This window comes from Fusarium redolens (assembly GCF_020744475.1).
Source record: "Fusarium redolens strain MPI-CAGE-AT-0023 chromosome Unknown BKA55scaffold_12, whole genome shotgun sequence".
In the NCBI taxonomy this organism is placed as follows: domain Eukaryota; kingdom Fungi; phylum Ascomycota; class Sordariomycetes; order Hypocreales; family Nectriaceae; genus Fusarium; species Fusarium redolens.
Genome location: NW_025763675.1, coordinates 1,015,812 through 1,028,263, shown reverse-complemented (window position 1 = coordinate 1,028,263; position 12,452 = coordinate 1,015,812). Strand labels below are relative to the sequence as shown.

Sequence of the window (12,452 nt, the reverse complement as noted above, 5' to 3'; positions counted from 1 at the left end):
CCAACAGGAAGTGCAGCTTACGGTAGCATATATCGGAGATACAGGTAATTTACCCTGGCGGGGATAGTGCTTATGTCCGCATAGGGCTCTGACATTCATAACAAATCTTACGTGTTCCTCAACCTTCATCTTCCCTCTTACAACATCACAAAAACCCAAAATCTTCTGAAATCTTCAAAATGTGGGATACTTTCTTCTACCGCGGCTCCTTTGTCATCTCCGCCATACCAGGTCTCATCGGCATCAACTCCATGCTCCGACCTGAAGCCACCCTCAAACTGGTCAAGTTTCCCATCCCAGCAGATCCTCAAAGCCGTAAGACCTGCTTATCCCTCGCACGTTTGCAAGGTGCACGAAACATTGTTATTTCTTACCTCTTCATCAACAACGCCTTGACCGGAGACAAGAAGCTCATGGGGATGGGATTGATTGGAGCACTTTTCATGCTGTTGACTGATGGGTTCGTGAGCAAATCGCTTATTGGGGGAAATGAGTGGTTTCACTGGGGATATATACCTGTTTTTGTTGCTTTCATTGGTAGTTTGCTGTATTCGGAGTGAGGGATGCCAGTACATGGTTAGCAATGGGCGATGGGGGACTTCTAGCCATAGCTCTTGTATGTCGTCAATATTCGAAGGAGTGTACCGCGTATCTGTTGAAGATGATATTACTCATCTCGCCTTACCTTGTTAACACTGCTTCAACAGAGGGGATGAGGTTTGAAACTCTAAAGAACGATTTGGCTACATATCTCCCCCAAAATGAAACTTTTGTTACCTTTTTGATATAGGGTTGTCTGAGTCGTTGTATCTCTTAACGCTGTGAAGTTATAATCTAGTCATTTTCCTAGATATACTCATACTCAACATATGTGTCCAACTTCCTGTAATAGCAGCTCCCAACAAATCAAAGTGGAGACTCTTGGTTGACATATATGTTATAGGAAGTCATACCTTTCAGTCTCGCCAGTTGGCTGTCAACCTATTCGCTCACGATGCCCTCACTCCATTATGCAAATTCCTCAACCTTCAAATCTTGACCAAATCAAAAATAAATAACAGCAAAAGAACTGAATCGTCTCAACTGTCGGTTTCAATGCGTAATCAGGGAATCGAACCCTGGGCTCCCCGACGCTGCTCGAATGGCAACGGAGAATTTTACCACTAAACCAATTACGCTGGTAGAGGCGGTTGAGCACCCAATTGGATGAGCTGTGGTCGCTGGCTACGAAATAGAGATCATAATGGTCTCTTCTTTGGCCTGTCTAGGGTTGGGAAGTATAGGCCCAAGGTTCAATTGCACGTTGACCATGGGCATCGTCTCTTGAAGAAGGCCATGTTCCTCTCCGACGTTGACATCCTAGTTTTTGACCACATCCGTTTCGATCTTCATTTCAAGCTACGAAATCCTTATTGCATTCTGAGTTTCTGAGTCTGAGTATTGGTAGCTAGCTGAAAGATGAGATTCTAAGAATTACCTGAAAGAGTAACTCTACTTTACTAATCCCTTACTATTATCTCAACATGCTGGACAGTTTCATCGAAAGACCTCAATTTCCGGTCTACGTGAATGTAGCTAATGGCCAATTTCTTAATTACTGGTGGTTCAAACTCCTGTTTGATAGTATCCGTGCCTAGCTAGGAAATCAACAAACTTGATAAAACTCCTCCGCCTCAGTTTTAACGCCAAACTCATAGAGATCTCTTCGACATCGAATATGATATTTCACTTTGACGATGGCTGTCAATGTCTCAAAGTCCGGCAGTTGATACGAGGGATGAAAAGGGGTTGCATTTTGCGGATCTTACTTATCCCGAGCTCCAACGCCCGCACGTGAGACGAGGCTCTCCACCTCATCTCAAGATTCTCATCAATCTGACATGAAAGCTCAACATCAATATTCGATACACAATTGATTCTCTGCGCCTTGATATTTACTCCTTTAGTCGCTCTTTTTCCGCTTTTCCGCTAAAATGCCGTCTCCGATCGTTGCCGCTACGCTCCAGGCCGCGGGCCTGTCGACTATCTCTAATATCCTTGCCCAGATGATTGAGGCTCGTCAACAGAATGTAAGTCTGACAAAATGAGTAGACTTTATGCCACCATTTTAAAATCTGGAGTCTTCAACGTTGATGGTACTGTTATTAAAGTTCAACGGCTAATTTCCGTAGCGTCCGGTCTCCCTAGACATCGTCCAGCTTCTGCGCTTCGTCTCCCTCACATTAATGACCGCGCCTCCAAACTATCACTGGCAAGCTTTCCTGGAGCGAAAGTTTCCTGCCTATCCTGCTGGTCAAGGGCCCCAGCTTGGACGTCTGAACGATCTTGAGATGCAGCCTGCCGACGACGCACCCGAGCTCAAGGAAGGCTACGAGGAGCGCATGGCGCAGATCAACAAGGACAGAGAGCCTCAGTTTAGTATGCGCAACACTATGACCAAATGGTTTGTTGATTGTATCACTGCGGGAGCTATCATGAACACGATTGCGTTTTTGATCATTATGGGCCTGCTCAAAGGTCAGGGCGGTTCTCAGATTTGGAGCAATATCAAGACGGTGAGTTCCTAATATCTGCACATGAGCTATTCTAATATCTTACAGGAAACTATTCCCATCATTGTTGCTGGCTACAAGATTTGGCCTATTGCGTCCATTATCAGCTTCAGTTTCATCCCTGTTCATCGACGAATCGTGTTTTTGAGCTTCATTGGCCTCTTATGGGGAATCTACATGAGTCTGGTGGCTTCGAGGGTCTAAATCGTTTGTAATGTTTCATTAGCTTTGGTTGTCTCGTGAGAAGCGAAGGCCCAGTTTGGCAGGCTTTGTATTTTCCATGTGTTTGTCATCAGGGTATAACCTCTGCTGGACGGAAGTTTTTGGTAAAACTCGTCTACAACTCGTCATATTGTTCGATCAGAATAAAACTTACTACTATGGTAATACGAGAAATCGATTGAACTGGCCTCCAAAACGATCGATTCAACAGTGTCCATGGAAATGCAATATCTGTTAGCTAGGTCGATTTATTTTGATTTTGCGTTCGAAAAAGCACACTTGCAGTAGATCAGCTGTTCAAATCTGATTCCTTGAAATAATTTGTTGAATAAAATCAAGAACAGACTATTGTTGGTTATTATTCATCTCGTTGCTAAATGTTCAGTCTCCCAAAGGACTCTTATTCACTGTTCTGAAAACGACTCCCGACAAACATTGAACAGCCTCTCAAACGATGACGATCAATGTTCTTTTTCTCTCTATATAAACTTGTCGTATCCCTTCATTGCCATTTAGATTTCTCATCTCTCAACCAACTGTCTCAACCAAGTCAAGCAATCATCAATCTCACCTCATTTGCCTACTCACAACAACCAAGACTATTACACAAAGCTCTCGCTTACACAAACATTCACAACTAGCAATTATTATTCACATCAGCAAACATGCCTGATTTTCGCCCCCTCTTCTTCATCGCCAAGGTCCTAACCTGTTGTTGCTGCTGCCGTCGTGGTAAGCCCGAAAATGCTCGTTCCAACCATCCCTATGACAATGGGCACAATCAGCGATCAGGGGGCAGCAGTGAGAACGTGTCTGACTACTCTGAATATTCGATACCCCCAGCATACCCAGGTGGCCCTCTAAATCTCATTCATCCCGATGAATTTGAGCACCCTGATGAGTTGGACGAAGTACACGGACGAGATGATTTTGGGCTTGACTTGCATAAATCCCGATCTCTTGTGCCTCTTCCTCCTACCCCTCGCCCATCTTCGCCTGTTGCTTCTGAGCCTGGCACTGCTGGGTCTGCTGCTACCAAGACTATTTCAGATAAGCCCGTTGCTGTTAAATCTGTCATAGCTGAGCCTATTGCCGATGAGCCCGGTACTCCCAAGCCTGCTTCTGTTGAAAGTATTACAGATGAGCCTGCTGCAACCAAGTCTGTTGCCACTGAGCCTGGGCATGAACCCAAGCCTGTTGAGGCTGGTCCTACAAAGACTGAGGCTGATCGACCTAGTTTTGTTAATGTGGACCTTGCGGAGGCTGGTCCTCGCAAATCTGATATCGAGGCCAGGAAGGTTAAAGATGGTACCACTGAGGCCAGCTCTGACGCAGTTGGTCCTACAGAGAACAAGGACGAGGATAAGGACAAGGACAAGGTATCAAAGTAAGACAGGAGTTGGAAAGGATTCGGTGTTGTTTTCGTTCGGAGTTCGGCGTTGGCTTGGTAGAGGAATTGGTGACGTGGGTCAAGTGGTGCTGGAACATACTGGACATTAAAGGGAATTTGCTGACTGCATTGTCTGTTTTCTTGATTTCCTTTGTGAACATATAAATTGAACCAAAATTGCGTCTTGATATTATTCCCGGTAGTGAGTGGGAGTATTGTATTCAACCTCGTGATTATGCCAATATCTGCGGTATAAATGAGCTATCTCGCAGCCTTGTCTCTACCAACGAAAACTTATAATTTCACGTTGAAATAGTCCTGAAATGAGTAAAAGCTTTCAGACGTTCCACTATAAGAAGGACAAAAAATGACCTAAGTCATTGGCAACGGCCAAGATGGTCGGGCAATTCAGTTGATAGGCGAATGCAGTGATGAATAGGCGGTTGAAAATGTCGCATGCATTTTCAACCCCCAAGAAACATTTTCCATGGTTCATGCTGCAGATTTTTCTGCGGGGTTTATTTGACCAAGGACCAGGTTATCAGACTTAAACAGGGCATAAGGCAGCAAAGCTGAAGTGCCAGTGCCAGTGCCAATACCAGGTTTGTGCATAATGCATTAGAGGCTGCAAGACCCTGCAGCGGGTATCCATGGTGGTGGCCTCAAAGTGTATTTCAGGCCCCCTAAATGCCGAAGAATTGGGTAATACAAACATAAATAAATGTGACATGCCAAAATAAAGTGATAAGGCTGAGCGGAGATATCATCTTTGTTTTTCTTACAGAACTCGTGGATGACGAATAATGAGGAATTTCTTGCCTACACTTTTTCAGATCACCTCGCAAGGTCATGAGTCATGATATGCCTCTCTTCCAAGCTTTGAGTCAGGAGGCTCACCGACAGAAAGATCATGCCACGAATTTGTTGGTTGGACGAGGTCCATGAATACGTTGGCAGTTTCATATATTATGGATAGATTCAAGCGACTTGATCCACAGAGCAAATTTTTATGCCTCCTTTCTTTGAGCATTGTCCATGTCAAGATAACGAGTATATCCAAATATGGAAGCCAAGACACTTGATTATCACAGACGTCACAGCAACAGAGGTTGCGGCCAGGAGATACAGTAAGACAATGGTGGAGGAGGGGAAGAAACAGCATGTGCAATTTTAGTGACCAAGTGATGAATGAAATAACGCAGTAATCTTCCAACCAAGATGCGGATATCATTCCAGAAACGCCTATGAAATAACCCAATGACCCAGCCCAAGAACCTCTATTCGAATGTTGATATGTCATGGTGATTTCCCCGGACACGGCGCGTCATTCTTCCAAACTTGATGCACATCTCGTGAAAACTGTGCCGTCAAATCGCGGATTTTGCTACTGTTCATTAGCCACATCACGAACCATTGAATGATGATACATACGAGAGCTTTGTAAGATCTACATCCATAGAGACGACAGTAGATAAATCGGAAAGATGATTGTTGACCATGGCTTGTTCATGCGCATTAACTACTGCTTGCTGAACCTGTCGACTTTCCACCAGAGCATCTGTCATCTGCGCCCATGCCTGAGCAGCTTGGATGAGATAATCGCCAATATCGGTGACGATGGTACTATTTTTCTGGTCGGACGCGGGTGTTTGCTTGGCCATAGTCCTCGATGTAACTTGAAGATGTTGAACAAGCGCGAGTAATTGCTGAGTAGACTGTGCGTCGTCGCATTGGGGATGTACAACGGCAGCTCTGTTTGGAGTATTCATTGGAGTAACGATCAAGTAATTGTATGAAGAGATACAGTGGTCGTGTGAGATATAAAGATATAGTACAGGTGTGATGAAAGTGCAAGGCGGGAGTAATTAACGCGCGGCTCGACAGTCAGACACGGACACAAACGGAAATATACATTGGGGGGGAAGAAATATGATCTGAGCTGAAAGTGTCTCTGAAATGGAATGTGAAATTGTAAAAGGGCGAAACGCCCCAAAAAGAGAGTGAGCTTTGTCCTGCCTGCGTCTGGGTGTGTGGAGCCACACAAAAGGGGAAAATACGGCGCAGCACAAAGAAGCAAGCAATGATGATGCGAGAGAAGAGACAACAAGGCCAACAAAAGACTCAAGAGTTGACTTGATTTAGCGCTCTCTACGGCATCAGTTGAGTAAGGATTAGAGGAGAGAACAGAGCCCACTAAAGTTTGCTTATTTAGGTGGAGTGTTAGTTCTTCTAGAAGGACTTTTGGGGGGATGTTAGGGATGGTGTTGTCTCTTTTCTCTTCTCTCAGTGGCGGGATCGGCAATGGTTCCGGGGGGTGAAGAAGAGAAACAGCCCACCTGCACCCTTGACAAAAAGGAAATAAGCCGGGACTTGAAAGTGGCATTTTGAGTCGTCTGAGACATTGCCAAGAGAAAGTGGAAGTGAGAGGGGAAAACTGACATGTTTGTTTGACTTGACATTATTAACAATGACATCAGTGATTGATTGTTAATCCCGAGTATTCGGAGCTATTACCCCTCTTCCCCGCGATATCTCCTAAAGAGCATCGGTCTATCTTTTTAGTCTGTATCTGTAGATATCGCTAGGATAGTTGACCGAAGAGTGGAAACACGTAGTGAAGCTCCCCTCTTGTCTCTTCCCGCATCGGCCAAGTCCGAAACAAAAAGAAGGGACACGACAAAAAGTGATCTGACGATGTTTTACCGGCAAAGCATCCGGGAATTTGGGGTTACACAAATTAAAATATGCGGTGAACAGAGAAAAAAGAGAGACATTGGCGCTAATGCACCCGAAACAATGGTTCGGTACCTAAGAAAAATCCGCCGAATGGATGGGCTAGTTCCCGGTGCATCCACACTAGCAGAGGAAAAAGTAAAGAGATAACATTGACAGGCTTGACAGACTTGACAGGGTGGGCGATACGAGAAGAATGGAATCGTTATGGAAGGTTGATTTCTGATGATTCTTCGGGAGAAGCAATTTTTATTGTATGTCGTGCAGATCTCTCATGTCAGTTGCTTTTGAGGTACTGTGCAGGTTTCAGAATGTTTGTGGTGCATGGCTGTCATGTCAGTGCTTGACTTCAGGGGTGTCGTCTCCCTGTTTGTTCTCTGTGACCACTATCATTAGGCATCAAAATAGTTATCTCAATCACTTTACTTCATTTGTCACCCAAAAATATGATATCACCTATGAAATATGATTTCACGAATCATGTCTCAAACCGATAACATACACTTTCAGCCAAGTTCCAAGAGTCATTCCATCTTCCAAGCAAGGGTTCTCCCAAATACAACCCTATCCTACAGTAGCATACAGAACGTCAATCTTGCTTGGGGATCAACAAACACTCACACGATTTCGGCACACAAACTCGCTCTCCGAGATGGGGGTTGGTCGTACAGACCGTGTTTCCACCACGGTGAGATGTAAGGGCGGGCTCGTGATGCATGCCACCCTTGCAAGTTGGACAGATTTTGACGCATGCTACGATAATTCACGGTAAACGTGCTTTTGCTACGTCATCTTGTACCTGGTGATTCCCGGTTGCCACGTTGTTTGGGGGGCTGGAACGCGGCTGTTGGGAATAGGACAGGTCATTTTGAGAGGAGAGGCTGAAGAGACAACAACTGACAGCGGTTGTTTACTCCCGGTTGACAGCTTGGGCGGTTAGAATCAGTTTGCCTAGCGATGTTTATTGAGTCATTGTCACTTGTCTGTGAGTATCCCACTTTGCATTTGTTTTAAGACTGTCACAGTGGGTTCATAGACTTGAGCATAGGTATTCTCAGCAACCTCTCTTGTTCTTCGTGGTGACCCTGATGCCCTTGCGATTGTGGTCTTGCGTACAAAACACACTTCCCAATGATGAAAGTGATTGGCTGCAAGAAAGACCCTGCATCTCAAATTTGCCACAAGATCTAAAAGTAATATCTTTTCCATGGATCTGATATCGCGCAATAAGAGAAAACATCATGGCAATCAGCCAATCAAATCTCCTCGCCTCTCTTCTCCCCAGAAAAGAGATGATATCTACTCAATCTCAACAACCGAGACAAACGCCAACCATTTATCATCTTGGCCCAAAACCCCCGGTCAAAACCACTAAACTCATAAAGTATTCCTCGCGAATCATACACAACATTACCGAATCCCCTCGTCAGAGATACTGTATCCATCGTTACCCCCCTTGCAAATTGAACTAATGCGTGTAAGTTAGTGTCAGTTCGGCCACTAATGCAGCCTGTGCCGGAGACCCATGTCGGTGGGGTTTCTTTGGAGCAACACCCGACGTCAAGAGATGATCATTTTGGGCCTCGGCGTCTTGCGCTCGGTGGTCCGACGTAAGTATACGTCGCTAAGGATTGGCTCTGCGCTAAGGCTGAGAATGTTATGTTATCTCGAGGGGGGCGTTAGAGATACCGCAAAACTTTATTATTTGCGGGGGAGTGCGGAGGAATGAGAAAACAAGACCAGAGATTTTTTACTTAGGCTGTTGAATTGATAGGGAATCATGGAAACTCGCTAAAGATTGAGCAAATCATCGCAGCCTCGCAGCTCAAGGCTATAAATATTCAGCTGGGTCTCATAGAACACAACTGAAAGACATCACCTAGAATCATATTATCTATTCTCCAAGTCAACTCACCATGAGTAAACCATCTGTTCTCATCATCGGCGGAGGCGTCTTCGGAACCTCAACCGCATACCATCTCATCCAGCGCGGCTACACCAACGTCACAGTCGTCGATCGTTTCGAGGCCCCATCTCGCGACTCGGCCGGCACAGACCTGAACAAGGTTATCCGTGCAGACTATCCAAACCCGTACTACGCCCAGCTCGGTCTGGAAACCCTTGGCGTGTGGAAAGATCCAGACTCTCTCTTCAAGGGCCTTTATCGCGAGTCGGGATGGATCATGGGCGGGCATGAGGAGACGAATCAGTGGTTGGAGAACGCTAAGGATTTGGCCGAGAAGAAGGGGAGACAGGGAGTGGAGTACTTGAATGTTGAGAGGATTAGAGAGAAGTGGCCTGCTTTGACTGGAGAGTTTCCGGGCTGGACTAATCTGCACAGTCCTCAGGCTGGTTGGGTAACATCAACACTCCATATCTATCGATTCTCAATACTGACTTGTTCTAGGTCCCGTCAGGCCAAGCCCTCCTCCGCATGGCCAAAGCTGCAGAGAAGAATGGCGTAAAGCACATCACCGGCCATGCTGGTCAGATCAAGGAACTCGTATACGAGGATGGAACCTGCAAGGGTGCCATTGCCGCTAACGGGGAGATTCATCTCGCCGATAAGGTCATTGTTGCAGCTGGAGCAGGTCTCCCTGCTCTTGTCGAGGGAGCTAGAACTGATGTCAGAGCGGAGACTTCGGTTATCTGTGTGATGAAGCTGGAGCCACACGAGATTGAAAAGTACAAGGACATTCCGATCATTGATGACTTTGAGCAGGGTATGTTATTACATCCATGTTGGAATTGGAGTGCTGATAGTGGACAGGCATCATCTTTCCTCCTGATGAGAATGGCCTCATCAAGCTATGCAGTGTACGACTCGTGACCAACTACTTCAACCATGTGCACTCTGGCGCTTCAGTCTTGCACTCAGTGGGTGACTACCCTTTCGATGGATGTCCAAAGGAACTCGAAGATGAGATTCGAAAGTTTGTTCGAGAAATGATCCCTGAACTCGCAGATCGACCCTTTGTCCACACCCGTCAATGCTGGTAAGTAACCCTCCTTATCAAACCACTTATACCTAATGGCTTTACCAGGGACGGCATGGCCTCAGACTTGAACTTCCGCATCTGCCCCTATCCCGACACGAAGAACCTCTACATCGCTACAGCCGGGTCAAACCACGGTTTCAAGTTTCTCCCAATCATTGGAAAGTACGTAGTCGACCTTTTAGAGGACTCCCTCGATGAAGGCCTCAAGAATCTCTGGAGCTGGAAATTCGGAAAGAAGCCCGATGATTTCCAAGATCCTCATCCATTTCCCCGCAGAGACTTGAACGAGTTGACGGGTTGGAAGGGGAGAAATGCTCCAGCGGATGGAAAGTTGCCTTGGACGTGGAGCCGTAGTCGTCTCTAGGGGTGTAGATGTAGTAGGTAGTTTAGTTTACTCACATCTCACGGCTTAAATCTTCATCAATAGATCCGCCAATGTAGGCCTAGACAGGGAATAGAAATCATCACATGACAATGCACTAGTTGGAATAAAGGCCCAGTAATTGAGAGATCCGCTCGTATGGATCTACGTGGAAACGCTAAGTTTGAACTATCTTGAGATTTAGCGTTGTTTTCTCTGGCGGCTCTGTTTTCTCACTTCATTTTCTCCGTGGCGATGTTTGAGTTAATTTCCTCATTGATTGAGAGAATGGAAGTTTATTACCTGTTTCAGACGGAGGAGATGCAATGGACTAATGCCGTAAATGCCCGCCTGTCGGTAGCACTACGGCGTCTGAGTTAGCCGTTACGGTAGAATGGTACCTATAGGTACGACAAGCGGGTAATCTTGACCCATTGGGTCATTTATCAGTCATTGAGTTGTTTTCGTATAAAGCCGCAATAATATCAGTTTTGCTTTTTATTCTTCTGAGTAAACAACTGATTTGTTTATTCGTTAATGACCATTTGTTGGCTCTTACAAGGGGACTCCAAGGTTTCCTATTGGAGTATCACTAATGTGACTCGTCATTATCCGGCATCTCGATACTCATCACACGGCACTAACATGGGCAAATTTCAGGGTCGCAGACCCGTGGCCTGCACGGCATGCCATTCTCAAAAGTTAAAATGCAGTGGAGGTGCGTATTTCAACTTGTCCATTCAACTCAATCGTTGATCATATATAGATATTCCATGTCAGCGTTGCATTCAACGGAACAGAGAATGCGTATATCCAAAGAAAGAGAAATTCATCACTGTGCCAGAAAGCTATCTTCGCGATATCGAAGACAAAGCCAATATCAATAGTCAGTTCAGCTTCTCAACTGACACTCAAGCTCCTATCACTCTCTTTGACGGCAACCATTTCTCTCCCGCAAGTGACACGGGTCCCTTGAAAAAATCATGTCCCGCAGAAGTTTTTATACAAAAGTTGACAGATATTTCTGCCTTGCTACACCCATATATACAGACAGAGTCATGCCAGCAACTGCAAGTTGGCGAGGCTGGTGAATACGTTTCCTTCCATTTGAAATCTGAGGATGGAGGTGAGTAGAGGGAATGAGAACAACTTATACGAGTAAAACAACTAATTCAAACAATTCTTTAGGGTCTGGGGTGTTAGTCAGGCTTCCATCAGAAAAGCAAGCCATGCATCTTCTAAGTGTCTTCGAAGAAGCGTGTAACGAATATCATTGGTTTCTTCGTCAACGATTCAGAGATCGGATACGGCAAACATACTCCCAGCCCACAAGCCACACCGACGACAGAAATTGGTTCTGCCAACTGTCACTTGTTTTGGCTCTGGGCCAGGCTCTGGGGAAGGAGCCAAAACAAGAGTCTGAAGAGACAGGTGACCCATGGGATTTCAATCAGTCTTCAGCTCCATTGGATCTGTTTGGGCAAGCTGTGTCTTTAGTCAGCATCTCAGAGACTCTAACAGTGGAGGATCTTGAGGTATTAAATCTTATGGTAAGCTGACGTTGCTGTTACAGAAGGGTCGTGAGAAGTAGTTGACCGTTGCATAGGCTTATTACTGCCACTTCACAAATCGACCAAAGACAGCTGTCGTCTACATCAGCCAGAGCATAGCACTAGCAAGACTACTTCAACTTGACGACCCAGAAACATACAAACCCGAAATTTCAGGGCGGCAAGATGGCAAAAGCCAACATGTTACCACAGAGCATATGCTTCGGCTGTGGTGGGCAACTGTGTGTCTGGATAAGACACTCGCTTCAGAACTTGAGATGACTCCAGTGTACTCGAGCCCTTCTATGGATTTACCGTTGCCGTCTTCAGAAAATCTATCACCCGAGGATGAGGAGGAGTTCTTCGATCTGGATCTCTTATTGGCAGAGATTCAGTCTTGAAGTTAGCAGGAGCTGCTAATTCTGATATCTTGCTCTGTATCCTACCACTTGCAATAGCTTTTTGATGGATGGGGAGTCATGTATTGAAATACCCACGTGGAGTTACGATGGAACAGCCATCTAAGAAAAACAAAGAGGTTCTCCGTTTTATGTTTCAGCCAGCCATAGGTATGTCTTCATGATCTAGTAATTAGTTATTTCTCTTTCTAAAGGTGCTGATGTAGGAGGCAGTGGGTTTTGAAGA

At 45.6% G+C, this 12,452-nt stretch overlaps 8 protein-coding genes and 1 non-coding gene across 9 annotated transcripts; 6 read left to right on the top strand and 3 right to left on the bottom strand.

The window, feature by feature from the left end:
* Positions 1–93: 93 nt before the first annotated feature.
* On the top strand, positions 94–1,050 carry BKA55DRAFT_575065 (uncharacterized protein). Its single transcript, XM_046193349.1, has 2 exons — positions 94–846; positions 954–1,050. Exon 1 carries the CDS (start codon positions 180–182, stop codon positions 558–560), a length of 381 nt encoding a protein of 126 aa, XP_046047040.1. The 5' UTR covers positions 94–179; the 3' UTR covers positions 561–846; positions 954–1,050.
* A 46-nt stretch (positions 1,051–1,096) lies between these two features.
* BKA55DRAFT_t203 lies at positions 1,097–1,178 on the bottom strand. The gene has a single exon. It is a non-coding gene; the product is annotated as a tRNA-Gly (tRNA).
* A 645-nt stretch (positions 1,179–1,823) lies between these two features.
* On the top strand, positions 1,824–3,147 carry BKA55DRAFT_575064 (uncharacterized protein). Its single transcript, XM_046193348.1, has 3 exons — positions 1,824–2,069; positions 2,172–2,555; positions 2,601–3,147. The coding sequence occupies exons 1-3, from the start codon at positions 1,974–1,976 to the stop codon at positions 2,754–2,756; spliced, it is 636 nt and encodes a 211-aa protein (XP_046047039.1). The 5' UTR covers positions 1,824–1,973; the 3' UTR covers positions 2,757–3,147.
* A 292-nt stretch (positions 3,148–3,439) lies between these two features.
* BKA55DRAFT_541797 (uncharacterized protein) lies at positions 3,440–4,165 on the top strand (the record flags this gene model as incomplete). Its single annotated transcript, XM_046190420.1, has 1 exon — positions 3,440–4,165. The coding sequence occupies one exon, from the start codon at positions 3,440–3,442 to the stop codon at positions 4,163–4,165; it is 726 nt and encodes a 241-aa protein (XP_046047038.1).
* A 1,295-nt stretch (positions 4,166–5,460) lies between these two features.
* On the bottom strand, positions 5,461–5,933 carry BKA55DRAFT_692710 (uncharacterized protein; the record flags this gene model as incomplete). Its single annotated transcript, XM_046199819.1, has 2 exons — positions 5,461–5,548; positions 5,596–5,933. The coding sequence occupies 2 exons, from the start codon at positions 5,931–5,933 to the stop codon at positions 5,461–5,463; spliced, it is 426 nt and encodes a 141-aa protein (XP_046047037.1).
* BKA55DRAFT_98894 (uncharacterized protein) lies at positions 5,728–6,613 on the bottom strand. Its single transcript, XM_046201707.1, has one exon. The coding sequence runs from the start codon at positions 6,545–6,547 to the stop codon at positions 5,945–5,947; it is 603 nt and encodes a 200-aa protein (XP_046047036.1). The 5' UTR covers positions 6,548–6,613; the 3' UTR covers positions 5,728–5,944.
* Positions 6,614–6,992: 379 nt separating this feature from the next.
* BKA55DRAFT_575059 (uncharacterized protein) lies at positions 6,993–7,597 on the top strand (the record flags this gene model as incomplete). Its single annotated transcript, XM_046193347.1, has 1 exon — positions 6,993–7,597. The coding sequence occupies exon 1, from the start codon at positions 7,363–7,365 to the stop codon at positions 7,594–7,596; it is 234 nt and encodes a 77-aa protein (XP_046047035.1). The 5' UTR covers positions 6,993–7,362.
* Positions 7,598–8,577: 980 nt separating this feature from the next.
* BKA55DRAFT_575056 (FAD dependent oxidoreductase) lies at positions 8,578–10,378 on the top strand. The gene is made up of 4 exons (XM_046193346.1): positions 8,578–9,254; positions 9,305–9,620; positions 9,668–9,893; positions 9,942–10,378. The coding sequence occupies exons 1-4, from the start codon at positions 8,814–8,816 to the stop codon at positions 10,258–10,260; spliced, it is 1,302 nt and encodes a 433-aa protein (XP_046047034.1). The 5' UTR covers positions 8,578–8,813; the 3' UTR covers positions 10,261–10,378.
* A 524-nt stretch (positions 10,379–10,902) lies between these two features.
* BKA55DRAFT_541795 (uncharacterized protein) lies at positions 10,903–12,208 on the top strand (the record flags this gene model as incomplete). Its single annotated transcript, XM_046190419.1, has 4 exons — positions 10,903–10,975; positions 11,024–11,383; positions 11,446–11,807; positions 11,864–12,208. 4 exons carry the CDS (start codon positions 10,903–10,905, stop codon positions 12,206–12,208), a joined length of 1,140 nt encoding a protein of 379 aa, XP_046047033.1.
* Positions 12,209–12,452: the final 244 nt, after the last annotated feature.

What these genes read in the sequence shown, in the direction of transcription:
- BKA55DRAFT_575065 (XM_046193349.1), top strand. Translation starts at nt 180, where the DNA reads ATGTGGGATACTTTCTTCTACCGCGGCTCCTTTGTCATCTCCGCCATA.
- BKA55DRAFT_575064 (XM_046193348.1), top strand. Translation starts at nt 1,974, where the DNA reads ATGCCGTCTCCGATCGTTGCCGCTACGCTCCAGGCCGCGGGCCTGTCG. An exon ending in TTGAGGCTCGTCAACAGAAT is followed by an intron (nt 2,070 to 2,171) that starts GTAAGTCTGACA and finishes TAATTTCCGTAG; the next exon opens with CGTCCGGTCTCCCTAGACAT. An exon ending in TTTGGAGCAATATCAAGACG is followed by an intron (nt 2,556 to 2,600) that starts GTGAGTTCCTAA and finishes AATATCTTACAG; the next exon opens with GAAACTATTCCCATCATTGT.
- BKA55DRAFT_98894 (XM_046201707.1), bottom strand. Translation starts at nt 6,547, where the DNA reads ATGCCACTTTCAAGTCCCGGCTTATTTCCTTTTTGTCAAGGGTGCAGG.
- BKA55DRAFT_575056 (XM_046193346.1), top strand. Translation starts at nt 8,814, where the DNA reads ATGAGTAAACCATCTGTTCTCATCATCGGCGGAGGCGTCTTCGGAACC. An exon ending in ACAGTCCTCAGGCTGGTTGG is followed by an intron (nt 9,255 to 9,304) that starts GTAACATCAACA and finishes GACTTGTTCTAG; the next exon opens with GTCCCGTCAGGCCAAGCCCT. An exon ending in GTCCACACCCGTCAATGCTG is followed by an intron (nt 9,894 to 9,941) that starts GTAAGTAACCCT and finishes TGGCTTTACCAG; the next exon opens with GGACGGCATGGCCTCAGACT.